Source organism: Miniopterus schreibersii, assembly GCF_964146895.1.
Source record: "Miniopterus schreibersii genome assembly, chromosome: X".
NCBI lineage: Eukaryota > Metazoa > Chordata > Mammalia > Chiroptera > Miniopteridae > Miniopterus > Miniopterus schreibersii.
The window spans coordinates 16295252-16312135 of NC_138104.1; the positions used below are offsets into that span (position 1 = coordinate 16295252).

The following is a 16884-nucleotide window of genomic DNA, read 5'->3' on the forward strand; positions in this document are numbered from 1 at the left end:
AGATAAGGGCAGTAGGACCAGGGGAATGGCTTGGAACTGATGTTGGTAGAGAGAGAGGAACAGGAAGCCACATGACTTCCTGAGAGACTTGAAGTTTTCAATAGATGGCCTCTCTCCTTCAACAGCAACAAGAGCAGACCATGAGGGCATAGTCACCTTTTCTCAAATGCCTGAATTTTGCTGTCCCTACAGCAGTGGTTGGAGAGCAGAGACATGATTGGGGTCGAGGGAAAGTCCCAGAACTAGAAGCCTCCACTCAGAACCCAGTCCTGGTGTTAAGATGCGAAATGCTACCTACTCTGAAGAATCTGTGCCCTGAGAAAGGCCATTTTACTCCTTAAACCCAAAGCTGTGCTTATTCTCTGAGGAAGCTTAGGATTCAGGGTGTTCCCAGGTGGCTTTCTAGGGAACCCCTTGCCCCTTTTTCAGCACTTTCCATTTCATACTATTCCAGACATCTGGTCTATAGCTGATCTCTTCATTGGCACAATAGGCACAAGTGCTTGTGATCCATGCTGCTTTCAGGGGCCCATAAAAATATTATTTCTTTTCAAATCAGAACAAAACAATGCAGTTTTAGGTCAAAAGAAAGTTTTCACATATAATATAAATATATGCCAATACAATCATAAGATATAATTAAAATAAATAAAATGTAATTTTCAATATTTTTTAATGGAGGAAGGGCCCACAAAGGCAAAAGTGCTTAAGTCCCAGGGAAGTCATAATGTAGTTCTGACCTGGCACACAAACAAAAGTCAAGCCATAGCAAATTATTGAGCACTCACAACAAACTCAAATACTCATTTGATTTCAACTGAACCAACATCGAAAATGGAAGCAACTCATGAACTAGTTAGAACTTTTTTTTCTAAAACAATTGGATTGGAGCAAAATTATATTATCAGGATATTCTATGAATCAATGATATTTAATTCCATTTCAGTCACTGGCTAATAGTGCAGGTCATCCTGAGGGAGTGTCACAGGTATGGTTGGATATGGAAAAGGATGATTTGCAACATTAATTATTTCAATTTCAACTTGTTCTTGGACCCTCCTCCCAGACATAAGAGTTCATATGATCAGTGCTGCCACCCAAGCAGTCTCTGAAATGGCATCTCAGGAGATAATTTCTGGGAAGGGGTAAAAGAAAAAGGTGGGAGAGAAAGGCTCCTTGCCCAATTTTCTTTCAGGACCAGGAATATAAATGTAGGCCCTTATATCAGACCCAGCACTTCTGATTTTAGCTGAGAGCAGCCATTTTGTTTTTCATCTTTTTCTTCTTAAAAAGGTAAATGAGCCCAAGCCCAGTCAGAGCATCGGCACTCGGACTGAAGGGTCATGGGTTAGATTCCACCTTGGTTGTAGGCTTGATCTTCGGGCCTGGTCGTGGCATGTGCAGGAGGCAGCCCATCGATGTGTGTGTGTGTATGTGTGTGTCTCTCTCTCCCTTCCACTCTCTGAAAAGCAGTGGGAAAAATATCCTCCGGTGAGGATTTTTTTTAAAAGGCAAATGACACATCAGGAACTTATCCACAATCCTACCACCTTAATATACCAATTCGTATCATTTTTGCATATTACCCTCAGAGCACATACTTATTTTTGTAGCATGGTTGCACTCAATCATAGTATGCATGCTGTTCTGTATTCAACAGGAGCCATCTTGATAACAATAATGCCTTGTTTTTGTGTAGTGCATGTAGCTTTTCATTGTGCCTTCACATCTATTTTCTCATTTGAGACCCACAGCAATCCTGTGAGGTATGTAGGGCAGGCATTATTATCCCCACTTGACAAGCAGTATTCTCTCTGAGGCAGTCTCCATGGCAACATAGGCCTCCTGGCCAGGAAACCTGCAGTAGATTTTGATGGCATCATGAGCTAAAATGGCTTCCTCCATTTCCCTCCTCCTCTCACTCCTAATTTTTTTAAACATCTTTTTTGAGATATAGTTCATATCCCATATAATTCACCCATTTAAAGTATACAATTCAATAGCTTTTATATCTTCACAGTTAATGCAAACTGTCACCACATCATATCACTTTTAGAATATTTTCATCATCCCCAAAAGAAACCCCATACCCTTTAGCTATCACCTCCCCATCCCCCTATTCCCTCCAGTCCTATGCAACCACTAATCTACTTTCTTTCTCTATAGATTTTCCTATATTAATTAACATCTCATATTAATGTAATGATATAATATGTGGTCTTTTGTGACCTGACTTCTTTAAATGAGTATAATATTTTCAAGGTTCATCCATATTATAACATGTATCAGTGCTTCATTTCTTTTTATGGCCTAATAATGTGGCATTGTGTGGATATACTACATTTTGTTTGCGCAGCTGATGGACATTTAGGTTGTTTCTACCTTTTGGCTATTATGAATAATGCTGCTGTAAGCGTTCATGTACAAGTTTCTGTATGGACATATGTTTTCATTTCCCTTGGCTATATATCTAGGAACGGAATTGTTGAGTCATGTGGTAACTATATTTAACCTTTTGAGGAACTACCAGACAGTTTTCCAAAGTGGCTGTGCCATTTTACATTCCCATTGGAAGTTTATAAGTGATCCAGTTTCTCCACATCCTTGTCAACTCTTGTTATTATCTGACTTTTTAATTCTAGCCATTCTAGTGGGTTAGTGGGTTAGTGGGTATGAAATGGTATCTGATTGTGGGTTTGATTTGCATTTGCCTGAAACTCTTAATGTTTTTTTATTACTGGTCTCAGTCAAAGGCAATGGGGAAAAAAATCCAAATCATATTACTAGAAGTTTCTCTAGTGATCCCTACCTGCCTCTGACTCCAGGCCCTGTGTACCTCCTGCAGTTAGTGGCCTGAAGTACCACATTTGACTCGGGGTTGGGGTAAGGCTGGATGAATCTTTAAGAAACCTTTATGCTTCCACTGTACCTGTCCTAAGAAATCTGCCAGTCCTCAATGACACTCAGAGAGTTTTGAGGAAGGAGGCTTTATTAATCTATGGTGATATCTGTTGGCCCATTTAAATCAAAGGCACATTTTGACCCTAACACCACTTGGGTGGGTTAGAGCCAACTTTTCCTGTTTTTTAGGCCCTTTAATGGCATCTTTTGATTGGGGTATATGAACTTCTCAAGGCCTACCTTCCTACACACCCCTGTAAATGTTTCTTGTTCCTTTTCTCTCTTGTCTCCTATTTCCTTCCTTTCCCCTCTCCCTAATATAGCCATTAACTAGATGGGAAAGTCATGTTACCTTTTTGTGCCACAATTTCTCCTCCTCCAAATGGATATAATAGTAACCTACCTTCAAGGTAAGTATGAGGACAATCTGAAGCCATGGGTGTGTGCATGCCCTATGAGGGCTTGGCACAGAGTAGACACCATAAAGCAATTTCTGTTTCCATCCCTTCACTCCAGAGTTGTTGACCTTCAGATTAAAAAGGTTCTGAGCCCTGGCTGAGTGACCTTTTCTTACCTCTCAATTGCATGGGCTTGTTCTTCCTCTGGGATCTCAATGTAGAAGAACAGCCAGAAGCACCAAATGGGCAACCATCACACATGTTTATTTTCATTTAGGGCAGTTGGTGGCTGAATGTTTTTTGCAGAACCAGGTCAGGAGGGCTGTGACCAGCACATCAAGCCTGCCCTTCTACAGGATAATAATGACTTCTGCCATCACCCAAATATGGAAAATAAATCCTGCCGGGTGTGAACATGAGAACCCTCATTCCTTTCCAGCCTGACTGCAGGCTAAGGCAACAGGACATTGTACTTTTAGAACATTGAGAAGCCAGGAGGTTCATGTAGAAGCAGCTGATGGAAAGTCCTAGGTCCTGGATGGGATAGCAAGCTAGGAGGCAGGAGCACTTGGGTACCAGGAACAAGAGATGCTAAATCACATGTGTGGGGAAAAAGCAGCCACCAGGATCATTGGAAATGGTGAAAGAACTGGGGGCAGGGTGGGGAGCAATTGGTAAACTCGCACTGCCAAGGTGCTTTGGCCAAACCCCTAAGGTCAGTTTGCATCAACCGATTGTCCTGTCCCAACCTGCTTTTGGCCTAAGCCCCCTACCACTCAGGGGATGTTTAGTGTCACCCTGAAAGTGAACAACATCCCCTGCCTGCAAGCTTCCAGGCAGCATTGGATTCTGTCTGTCTCTTCTATGCCAACCCCTACCCCCTGCACCACGTGCCTGAGAGCTTCCTTACCAGGAAGCTGGCCAAGCCAGTGGGGTAAATCAACTGCCCTTGAGCCTTCATGTTAGTTTTCTGGGCTTTAGCAGTATTTTTGGAGTTCACTGTCTTTATCTAATTTGTGTAATTGAGTGAAAATAGCTCATAGTTCAGTTGAATAAAAATCTCAGTAGCTGCCCATCCCCCTGGGGCTTGCTTCCTGAGCTCTTCCTTCTGGAAAAGCTGTGGCCATGACAGCAGAGAGTACATATCAGCCAGCCCTGGTTCTTTCCTCAGGTGATAATGAGACCTCATTGTTAGATCTACGCTGTCCCCCTCACCCCCACCCCCACCCCCTCACCATGTGTGATGATGCAGTAACCTGGAGTTTGAATCTAATTCCCTGGGGACTTTTTGCAAGAACACAAAGACTAGAAATAAAAGAAAACCAGAGAGGAAATTTTTGGAAACCCATTTCTCAATCAATTTCCTAATTTCCCATTAACCAAGTGGTCCAATGGAAAGCAGTTATTACAGCATTTTTATCTGATGGTCACATCCGCAGGCTCCCTAGATGAGCAGCTTTAAGAAATTAACTCAACCCACTGCCTGCTCTGGGGTGTGTGTGTGTGTGTGTGTGTGTGTGTGTGTGTGTGTGTGTTCAAATCTTTTATTACCAATCAGAGCGCTTGCTGCTTTATTTTCCAAAGCCAAAACCCCTTTGGTTTGGTGTTTCCCTTTCCAGGATCTGAAACCACTCTACGCTAACCAGTGCCACTATGTCCCCAAGACATCCCAGAAGGAAGCTGAGGAGGTGAGCCAGAATGAGGCTGTATGTCTTACCTTTCGGGGAAGTTTCCTGTTCTGCCTAAAACCTTTTTCTTTTACTCCTTTCCAGGGTCCTAAGGCTGTCTATCAGGTATCTGTAGTTGATTTGCTCAGTGGATCAGAGCACAGTGCTAATGATTAGGCCATGGTCATAGGTTGGAGCCTCATGAGGCCTAATCAGATTTACTTTGTTCTGTGGCCACAGGCTGCCCCTCTGACCCCACAGGCAGCCTCTCAGTTTGTAGCTTTGATCCGAAGAGGAAGAGAGTACAGAGGCCACAGGGCGGAGTCCTCCCCCATCTCTGTGGATAATGGTTCAGTCACCTGTGGTTCAGGCGCCCGAGCTGGAAGAAAAGCAGGAGCCCCACCAAGGCACTGGGCCTAGACTAGGGGGCAGAGCCTGAGTCCCACACACACAAGGGGTCAAGAAGCTAAATGAGGGTGATTGAGAGGCCTGGTTCCCTTGGAGGCTCTGATGAGTGCTGGACTGTTGGCCTGGCCCCTTTCATGAGGCCAGTCTGATGATGTTTGAATGGGTACATGAGAGTATCTTTCTCCTGACCCACACAGCTCTCCTTGTGTTCCATGTCCTTTCATGGAAAACTAGAGGTGGTGGGCAGTGAGGTGAAGCATGGCTTCAAGTCATTTTCAGAGAGCTTTCATTTCAGTACACGATAGTTGCCCCCCAACCCAGAGATCACGTTCATGGGAAACTACTGTGTGCTTCTAGGAACCTTGACAACTTGGTTCTCCATTAACCTCAAATTGAAAATCATCCCCACCCCATCCCTGTATAGTTAGAAAATTTTAAAACTTGTGATTGAGAGAAAAAAGAGGCAAGTGGATATAAAATGGCCAATGCATTGCACAATGTTAGGGGAAGCCATTCTACATAAAATATAATGTGAATGGTGCCCTTGGAACTAGGCAAAGCGATAGATAGCCCCTGCTACTGAGGCATCAGGGCAAATACATTTTTTTCATGGCCCCACTACCCACTTGCCTCTTTTTTCTTTCCCCAATCACAAATTTACCATTTTTTCTAACTATCCTCAGGTTAGAAGGGAGGAGCAGAAATGTGTATGCTTATCAGAAAGGCTGTGAGCATTTGGATGAAAGACCCAATATAGAAAAGAGTGCTCATTTACTATGAATATTCTCTATTACACAACAAAACAAATTTGCATCCATATCGGGGAGAGAGCCTGGAAAATTTATTACCAACAAGAGATGGTAAATGGGAATTTATCTTTAAAACTTTTTGCCAGCTCAAGATGTGTAAAATGTCTTTGCTCTTCTCTTGATTTCATCGTGATCGCTTTCTTGTGTTAATTTGGTGACTGTAAAAATGTTAATAATGACTTCCATAGGTTCACTGGTAACCCTGGTCCCCCTAACCCTATTTTTCCTATATAAGGTCATAAGTTCCTCAACCAAAAATTCTCCTTCCGCGAGGGTTATGAGGAACCTTACCCAGGCAGCTAGAGAGGTACCATTGTACTTCAGAGTGCATGTGACAGCCCCTCTGTCTTCCTTCCCATCTGGTCCCCTTTCCTCCTGCTCCCTGATTTGCCTTTCCCTCATATCCTCATTCCCTACCGTCTATTTGTTCTTCTGTTTCTCCTTCCATCCATCCTTTCTCCTCTCCATCAGGGATGGGGCACTGAGGGCTGAGGCTGGATGTGAGCCCAGCTACACAGTGACTTGCCTCATGTACAATTCAGCCAGCCCTCTGCCCAACCCCATCCCTCCCATGCGTTGGTGTGTTCATCTCACAGCCATCTTTACCTTCTCCATCAGTGGCTAATTCACATTTCCAATCCCAGAGGTTCCTGCCTCTCATGCAATGCCCTCTCATCTCCTCACTGTTGTGTGCCCTCAGGTGACCTGCCCTCACCTCAGCCGTGGATTCTGCACACCTCGCATCCGGGGAAACACCTGCTTCTGCTGTGACCTCTACAACTGTGGCAAGTAAGAACTGAGCCCCCAGGCATAGGAATAATGGTTTGATCACAATGGATGATAGAAGGGCTAGGATGGGGGAAGGGCTCGCCATAGGGATCAGAGAAGTAGAAGACACTGGTTGGTCAACAGATTTCAGCTCACAAGCATTACCTGCCTTCTCTGTGCTGGGCAGCATGTCAAGTGCTTTTAAATATTTGATCTCATTTCATTCTTGTCTATGATGTCTGTAGAATTATTATCCCTATTTTACAGATGATGAGAGTGAGGCTCAGAGGAGACAGGCAACTAGCCTGATGTCACACAGAACTTGAAAATGGTAGAGATAGGGTTCCAACACAGTTCTAAGTCCAAGTTCAATACTGAACAAGTCATCATTGAGTACTTTCCCTGTGCCTCACCCTATTCTAGACACTGGAGATTCAGCAGCAAACAAAACAAAGATCTTTGCCCTCTTGGAACTTATATTTTATTAGGGAAGACAGTCAATAAACATGAATATACAGGGTGTGGCAAAAGTAGGTTTACAGTTGTCCGTATGGAAAATAATACCATAATTAATAAATAATAATAGAAGAAGAAGCTTCATGTTTTTTGTAGTCACAACTGTAAACCTACTTTTGCCACACCCTGTATAACATGCCATGTGTTGATCAGAGCTCTGAAAACAAATGAGGTAGGAAAGGCAGATAGATAGTGACAGGAGTGGAATGTGTGTGTTATGCTAGATGGAATACCCAGGGAAGGCATCTTTAAGGAGGCAACATTTGTGCAGAGACCTGAGTAATGTGAGAGGTCAACCCAAGTAGATGCCTGGGGGGGAAGAATGTTTCAATCGGAGGGAATAGCAAGTGCAAAGGCCCTGAGGCAGGAAAAGGCTTGGTGCTAGTTCTGTTACAAGTGTTCTGGCTCTCTGCCCTCCAATTGTGAAAACATCATTTATTCTTTCTTTCAAAGCCTATTTCGGAGCTAGGAATACAGAGACTAATGCTGTGGAGCTCACAGACTAGTAGAGAAGGCAGACATGTGAACAACTGGTTGCAAGATAGTGTGATAAGTGTGGTGGTCAATCAGTGGATGTACTGGGAACACTGGCAACCAAAATGACTGAAAGTCAGAGTTGCTGCAGGGGCAGTATCAAGGAGGAGTTGATGTGGAAGCTGAGACTTATAGGACAAATAGGGGGTTAGGAAACAAACCAAATGTGAGTGTAAGTGGGGAGGGTATTCCCAGGAATTGTGGAGGTGGGGTAGTTATATAGTTATACAAGGGGATAAGAGGTAAGAGCAGAGTTGTAGCCACAGGTCAAATCATGGAGGGCTCCTTGGCCATAGGAATGCCTTTGGACTTGACCCTGTAAACAACTGGGAGCCATTGAAGGGTATAGCATGGAAGATGGATATGAGTGCTTAGAAAGGAGGCAGCTAGGAGGTCACTGCAAGAGTTTAGGCCAAAGAGAATGGAGCCTGGATTAAGTTAGTTCAGAGACAATAGAAAGCAAGGAATACTTTCAAGAGCAATTTAGAAAGTGGAATCAGGAATGCATGAGCAAAAGATACAGAGCATAAGTGAGTAGCCCCGCCTGTGGGGTGTGTCAGCCAATCCCTGCTCATGCACATATTTTCTCTAGACTCAGTGCAGGAGTGCTGAGAGCCAGGAGGGAGAGGGAGGAAGGGGAAAGTTGCCAGAAGGAGCCTGAATGGAGCTAGACCCAGAGGGGTGAGATGGATGCAGCCCCCCCAACTCACGTTCCCTACTCTCTGTATTGGGGGGTTGGGGTAGTTTCTCTAGGTCGAGGATTAAGACCAGACAGACAGACTGGAGGCAGGGAGGAGAAGGGGTGAATTCACACCAGTCATTTACCTCCTTTGCTAGTACCAGTCTCATTTCCTTAAAAGGTTTGGCAGAGGAAAGGAAACTTCAAGACTCAAATGAGGTTTGGGGATTATCTGGGAGGTTCAATTATTCATGTTATAATAATAACTAACACTTGTAAAGGACTTCCCTCTCACAGCAATGATTGAGAGCTGGCTATAATTGTACTTCCTGAGCCCATCCTTCCAAAAATGATCAAAAGAATGTAAAATGGGTCCCAGGGGAACTAGGGTTCTTTTGCTATCTTTCCTCTTGCCTCTCCTTATCCCCCCCCCCCCCGCCCTTCCTTCTCTTTTTCCCTCCTCCCTCCTCTTGACATCCTCTTCCCTTCTCCTTGCTCCCCTCTCCTTTCTGGCTTCCTGGTCTCCTCCAGGAAGGGAGCTGGGAGCTGGCCAAGATACAGCCTAAGATCCAAGAAGGAAACAGGAGGCCCACTGAGGAGGCTGAGAAGTGATTCCTTGCAGACACACCTTTCTCTTTGCAATTAGGTGTATTTCTGACGAAGGTTTGAATAAACTAAATCTTACTTTAAATTCCATTTAGCTGAGCCCTTAGGAGATTTTTTTTTTAAAGTGGTGACTCAAGCTCAGTTTATCTTTCCGTCACTCTAAGCTTCATAGTAACTGACTTTCTAACTTTCTTTTTTTCTTTTTTTGTTAATCCTTACCTGAGGATATTTTTTCATTGATTTTTAGAGAAGGGTGAGCAAGAGAGGAAAAAAAACATGATGTGAGAGACACACATCGATTGGTTGCCTGCCCCATGCACCCCGACCAGGATAGGGATCAGACTTGCAACCCAGGTGCATGCCCTTGCTGGGAATTGAACCTGAGACCCTTCAGTGCTCAGGCCGTCACTCTAACCACTTAGCCACACTGGCCAGGGTTGACTTTCTAACTTTCTTAAAGCAAGTTATGCTAGTATTATTTTTAAGGCTCTAAAGAAATTTTATGAGGAGCTGTGCTAAACTCTGAGTCTCTAAAGGCAGTGAACATGATCTCATGTTATCTGTATCCCAGGCCCCACCCAGCACAGGACCAGGCATGAGTAAAGACCTGATGAAGCCCTGGCCGATTTGGCTCAGTGGTTGGAGCGTCAGCCGGTGAACTGAAGGGTCCGGGATTCGATTCCAGTCAAGGGCACATACCTGGGTTGCAAGTTCGATCCCCGTCCGGGTTGGGTGTGTGCAGGAGGCAACCAATCCGTGTGTCTCACATTGATGTTTCTCTCTCTCCCCCTCCCTTCCATTCTCACTAAAAAAATCAAGGGAAAAAAATATCCTATCCTTGCGTGAGGATTAACAACTACAAAAAATAGACCTGGGAGTGACATTTGTTAAAAGGGAACAAAAAGAGGAACATCCTTTCACCAGGAAAATAAAATATAGGACAAGGCAACTAAGAGGAGTCACAGGGACATTGCTCTTAAAGACCTCCAAACCCAGAAATGGTTTTCACCCACCTGATGCCTGGTGACCAGCTGGGGGCAGCAGTTCAAGGCCCTTTCCAGAGTCTGTCATGCTGAGATTCCAAGGGCTAGGCCACTAGAAAAATACGTACTAAGCTTTTCATCAGGAAACCGTCCCACTAGGTCATAAACCAAGGCCATGAGACTTAACAGGTGATGATCCTACAATAGAGGAAGAAGTTTTGCCTTGACTGGAGGCTTTTTCCAGCCAGTGCTGAAGAAACCTAAACTCCAGGCCTAAATATAGCTTGCCACAATCATTCTGAGGCTCGGAGACTTTAAGTTTGTCCAATGCATATGTTTTCCTCACATGAAGCCTATTTTTAATCAATTGCCAGCTCCTCCAGTCCATTTCCTGGAAAGGAGGCCAAGAAAAAAAAAAAAAGTGGGAACAAACACACCAGGCAGTCATTTGTACAGTGCTATGGAAACACAGTTTCTACTGTCCCCTCAAACCCACAGAACTTCTCTGACGTCAGAGGCAGTGAGGTTTTAATAGCAAACATAGATTATTTCATTTAGCCTTGTGTAGGAAGGCAGCTTTCTCTAGGACACCTCTCCTCAGCAGCAGCCTTTCAGAGCATTTTACTTGGCTTGGGGGGTGGGGCAAGTCAATATCACTGGTTTTTCAATGTATAACCTAAAGGAAACGAAAGGAAACAGGTTGGTTCTTGAACTGCTCCAGCTGCTAATAAAATGAAAGACGATAGCTTATTTTCATTCATTTCTTCCTTTGACAAACTTTTATTGAGCTCCTACTATGTGCCAGGGACTATTCTAGAAGAATACCTATCAAGAAAACATAATTTTGCCCTTAAGGAACTCAATTTACCAGGGAGATTGTGGGAAGGGAGGGTTAGACAAAATACATGCAGTGAGGGAGAGATGCACAGAGGCTTCCCTTGCCATTGCCTGTCAAGCAAGAGTTGGCAAATGTTTCCAGGCCCTTATCGAGGAGCAGAAACATGCCCTTCTGCCTTATCCAGGATCGGTTGCCTCCTGCTTTGTTAAATGGGTCCATTTTTTAAATGGGTGCCATTTCTCCAGGCACGCCCAGCAAGTTGAAAGCAAGGGGCTGAGAGCCCATATTGAGTAATCAATCTCATGATCAATGCAATGATCAGTCTTTGAACTCAGTTATTCATTCACCAAGTACCTATTGATAACATAACATTTCTACCACCAGGCAAGGCAGAGGGAGACACACATGTAGGTAAAAGATGACTCTTGCCCTCAAGAGGTTACAATTTAGACAGAGATGTCATGTCCACCTTGGCCTTGGTGGTAGCTTCAGTATCCAGGACAGCACTCAGTACTGAGTAGGCTCTCAATAAACATTGGATTAAATGAATAATGGAATTATTGACATATGCAAAGTGCCAAACTAAGAAAAACAGACTCTCTGAGGCTATGGGAGCCCAGGATAAAAGCAAATGAATGGGCACTGGCGTCCTTGAAGAAGGCACTAGTGAGGTAACTACTGAAGCTCTGAGCAGTGGGAGAGATTAGGACTAGAGTGTGGGCTCCATTTTGGAGTCAGGTTATGGCAGGCTGAGGAATTTGTGCACATTTTCCTGAAGGTAATAGGGAGCCATGGAAGGGTTTTGATTAAATGAATGACTTAATTTTTAAAATGTTTTAGGAAGCTGAATCAGGCAGTGGTAGGGTCTGGCAGGAGAGCCCTGAAGCCTTGGAGGTTCTAGGGTAAGAGTGCTAAGAATGCAAAAGATGCAATTTCAGAGGAAACTCTGCCCGGAGAGTAAACCAAATGGAATCCTGAATGTCAAACAGAAACAAACCACATTCATTTGCTAAATCTCAAACCAGATCTAAGTATTAACATTCTTTTCCTTCATAGTTCAGTAAAAAAAAAATAAAAATAAAAATTCAATAGCTACTGAACCCACTCAAACAGAAACAAACCATACGTTCTCTACAATTATTGAATATTTTAAACTACTGATCTAGTCTCATGTCATGGTCTGAGCCTTTAAAGCGTTAATACCTTTAAGAACAAGATTCGAAGGTTTGAATCTTGTTGCCAGAGGCTGGCTCTTAGAAGGGAAAAAATACAGCTGCGTGTTTTGGTGGGGGCTCTTATTATGTGCTGGAGCACTGCTTTCATGCATTCTCTAATTAAATCTCCTGGGCCCAGAGGGGTTAAGAAAGTTGCTCAGGGTCAGACCGCATATAAGTGACAGAGCTAGGGCTCAAATGCAGTCCTACTCCAGAGCCTGCTATGCCACACTGCCTATCTGTACATACTGCCAGCCTGCCCTCAGCGTCTTAAGAGGTAGGCAAAGATCATTTGGGAGCAATCAGAAGTTGACTCTCAAGCCTCTTCTTTCCCTTATACACAGGTCTTTCCACAGGGTAGTCCTTGTCCAGCTGTGCCTTTTTGAGCTTAAGTAATCTGTGTGTCCTCCCTGCCCAATCTCCAGGACTGAGTACAGTGCCAACAAACAGGAGACACTCAATGTATGCTTTATGGATGGTCTCTTCAGCTATGTTCTGGAAAATACCGAAATCCAATAAAAATTCTAATGAATGGAAACACCTTTAAAATTCCACTATGGAAAATGGTGGTTCTCTAACATCAGTGAGCATGTTAACACAGATTCCTGAGCCTCACCTCCCAAAATTCTGCCAGATTCAATAGGATGGGGGCTGGGCTTAAGAATCAGAGTGTTAACCAGCTCTTTCTCAGAGACACATCCACATCCACATCCACACAGACACCCATAGGCACACACAAATAATGCACTGACACACACACACAGATGATTCTGACTCAGGATGTCCTATAACCACACTGATTTCAGTTTCTTAGAGAAACACTGATTTTAAAGAATCCTAAGATAAATTCATCTGTCAAGTTTAAAAGTTTTTCCTTGTGTGACTAATCCCTCCCTGATTCATTCTGGAGGTTAACCTTTATTTATTTATTTTTTTTTAACTTCAGTGTTCTTACAGCAGGGGAGTCACATGTAATAACCACCTTGATGCCAGGGCATTTGGTTGTGATTTTCATTTTAAGAATCACAGTGTTTTAGATTCATTATTGCTTCCAGTGGTCAAGTTGTAAATTAGTTTGCAAGATCCAGGAGGACAGGAACTTTCATTTAATTTATTCACCAGGTATTTATGTAGCACCAACTACACGTCAGGCACAGTAGTGAATAAAGTGAATCAAGTCTCTGTCCTCATGGAGCTCACATTCAAGTTGGGGAGACAATAAGAAGCAGACACATGAGCGAGGAATGAGTGCTACACAGGAATGAGAGAAGGGAAATGTCTTTGTTTGGGCTTCCATAACAAGATGCCATAGACTGGGTGGCTTCAACAGCAGATATTTACTTTCTCACAATTCTGGAGGCTGGATCCGAGATCAGGGCGCCAGCATGCTCGGATTCCAATGAGAGCTTTCTTCCTGGCCTGCAGGTGGCAGCCTTCTCATTGTGTCTCCCTTCACATGGCCTTTCCTCAGTGACTGTGTATGGAGAGAGATCTCTCTCTCTCTCCTCATAATGCCACCAATCCTATTGGAATAGGGCCCCACTCTTATGACCCCATTTAACCTTAATTACCGTACCTCCTATAAGCTCTTCTCCAAATACAGTCACATTGGGAGTTAGGGCCTCAACATATGGATTTTGGAGGGGTCACAATTCAGTCCACAGCAAGTAATGTGATAGAGAATGACTGGGCTGGAAGTGAGGGGTGTCTTTAAACAGAGTGGTCAGGGAAGACCTCACCAAAGAAATGATAGGTTTTGTCCAGCAACTCAGCTGTAGTTCTTTATTGGGACATTGTTTTTTATGTGTTAGTGTTTTATCTTGTCTTGAGAAAGAAAACACTGAAATCTTTGAAGCCTGAATTCAGATCCCAGCCCTACCTCTTACGACTTGAGCAAGTTCCTAACCTTTCTGTACTTGAGTCTCTTCATTGGAAAAAAGGAAATAGTGATAGTACTTACCTCATAGAGCACTATAAGTATTTACAGTACTATCTAAAAGAGCTTCATGCAATAATGGAAATGTTCTGTAATCTGCTCTGTCCAGTACAATAACCAGTCACAAATGTGGCCCTTACAAATGTAGCTATTGAGCATGTAGCATGTGGTTGATGAGACTGAAGAACTGAATTTTTTTAAATTGTACTTAATGTTAATTTTAATTTATATGGCCATATGTAACTAGGGACTGCCATATTAGCACAGGTTTAATGAATTCACATATGTAAAATGCTTAGCACTGTGCCTGGCACAGTGTCAAGTGTCAGTGATGTCATCTAGGATTAGTTTTAGTGATAGCAACAAGTGTTTCTCTGGCAGGTAGTAGTTCTTTTGGTTTTTTTTTAATAAATAACAATCACGCTAGGATTTAGTATAATGTCTTTCTCCCCAAGCTTATTCATGGCTATGATGGCCCTTAAGATAGCTCAGCTGCTTTTCTTTGAGCTTCATGGTAGCCAAAGCCCTAGGGGCCTGCCTGCTCCCTGGGGACTGACTGAAGTGTGCTTCTCCCTGTCCAGTCGGGTGGAAATCACTGGTGGGTACTATGAATACATCGATGTCAGCAGTTGCCAGGATATCATCCACCTCTACCACCTGCTCTGGTCGGCCACCATCCTCAACATCGTTGGCCTGTTCCTGGGTATCATCACTGCCGCTGTCCTTGGAGGCTTTAAGGACATGGTAAGGAAGGGAGTGTCTTCCCATTCCATGGAAGCCCCTGTTGGGGGCTAGGGTTGGGCTGGGGCAGTTAGGAACAATGGGGGCCTATGTTTTGAAGGGATGAATCAGAAGCAATTGCTTCAAGAATGTAACTAACTACCTTCAAAAACCTGAAAATATTTCTTGTTAACATGAGTTGCCTGTGTTCTTGTGGCACATTCTGGGGGTGGGGTGGGGGAGGGAGGGTGCTCTCAATTCTCTGGTTCATGCTGGTTATGTAAATATAGCCTTTTCCAACTACCCCCCCAAACACAAACACACTTTTAGTAGAAACCTTTGGGGGTAGTTTTTCCCCTAGCAAACTTGGGGAGAGATGGAAGGAAAGAGGTTTTTTTAGCTACAGGTAAGAGTAACGTCCGTTTCCCCCTCCCAGGAATTTCATCCTGGAGTTTCTTCAGAAAGAGCATCTGGACTCCCCCCCACACACACATTTGAAGAGTCAGCCCTGGGCTAAGCTGCTTGCCAGGTCTTGTCCTCAACCACAACCTGTCTTAGCCTCCCCACATTCCCTAGCCTCTCTTTCAACTCCTTTCCACCTTTGCATGTGTGTCTGCAAAGGTGCACCAGGACTCAGCACCCAGTAGGTGTTTCATAATAGTGGACTCCTTTCTTTTTTTGTTTTTAGAGCATTTCTAAGCATTTATTTGCTTGTTTAATAAACCCTGATCTCAAATGATAGAGATAATAGCTTTAGAGCTATGGTTAGCCTCCTGGCTTCCTATGAGAATAGAATCACTTAAGGTGCTTAAAAAAACAGATTCCTGGGCCCCTCCTCCAGAGATTCTGATTTAATTGGTTTAAATTGAAGCCCAGGCGATTCTGATCTGTAGCCAGGGTTTCGTTCCACTGCTTTAAAGGAATGTCTCTCGTGTGTTTAGGGAATTATTTTGTGCCTAAAAGTGGTTTTCCTTTGACCCCAGGAATGATGTAGATAGTCTCTAGGCCCTTGGCTATTTCTGTCCCATTTTGGGGTGCCTGAAGAACAGGAACCTGAAAGGCAGTTTGTAATTTGACTCTGGACTGTCAGAAGGATGGGTAATGGAAAATGAAAGGTGGGCTAAAGAAAAACTCTGCAGTTTGGGGCAGCAAGTCCCTGCCAGGATCGGGCTGAATGGAAGTATTGAGTGTTCCTGCTGGTGACCCTAAGTTCAAAGAAATCCTTCTCTGCTCACGCCCAGCTTGTCTGTTTGTCTGTCTCTTTTTTCTCTCCCTCTTTCATATGCACACTTCTCACTCCCATACCCCTCCTCCCACTCAAGAAAACTCAAGCCCAGAGGAGTAGGGGAAGCATCAACAAGGTGGGGCCCTGGGAGGGAGAAGGAGGAGGGGGGAGAAGGAGAAGGGAGGAAAAGGAGGAGGGAGAGGAGGGAGGAGAATGGAGGAGGAGGAGGGAGGAGGAGGGAAGAGGAGGAGGGAGGAGGAGGAGAAGGAGGAGGGAGAAGGATTTCCTGTTTGGGCCTGAGGGAGCTTTGGGTGAGAAAGCGGAAAAACTCTTTCTGGGTTGGGGTTATTTTGGAGAAAAGAATGTCCTTTGTTGTTGGAGAGTTTCTCCAAGGTGCAGATGAAAGCCAAATCTGAGACAGGCAGGCTGGCAGAGAAGCTCCTAGGTTGGCGAGTGGAGGAGATGGGCCATCAGGACAGGTGGGAAGAGTTCTCGGAATCATTCCTAGATCTCTCAGACTTGGGCAGCTGAGCTGTCTTGAGGCACAAATCGAGTGGGTGGTGGCTACTTGGTATGTTCTGTGGGATTCCAGCAAGGACCCTTGTCAACAGTCAGTGGACCATTGATGTCTAGGCTTATTTCTGGACTCGTAACTTCACTGTCTTTTGCTTTCTCTGGGGAA

At 44.2% G+C, this 16884-nt stretch overlaps 1 protein-coding gene across 4 annotated transcripts in view; it reads left to right on the plus strand.

Moving 5' to 3' along the window:
* TMEM255A (transmembrane protein 255A) overlaps positions 1–16884 on the plus strand; it is a 53968-nt gene that overhangs the window by 22751 nt on the left and 14333 nt on the right. For 2 of the 4 annotated variants that reach the window (XM_081126411.1, XM_081126413.1), the window contains 4 exons: positions 4919–4987; positions 6419–6490; positions 6884–6972; positions 14839–15001. In XM_081126411.1, coding sequence (XP_080982537.1) covers positions 4919–4987; positions 6419–6490; positions 6884–6972; positions 14839–15001 — 393 coding nt within the window. The remainder of the gene's footprint in view (positions 1–4918; positions 4988–6418; positions 6491–6883; positions 6973–14838; positions 15002–16884) is intronic. The other 2 variants (XM_081126412.1, XM_081126414.1) reach the window with 2 other exon arrangements.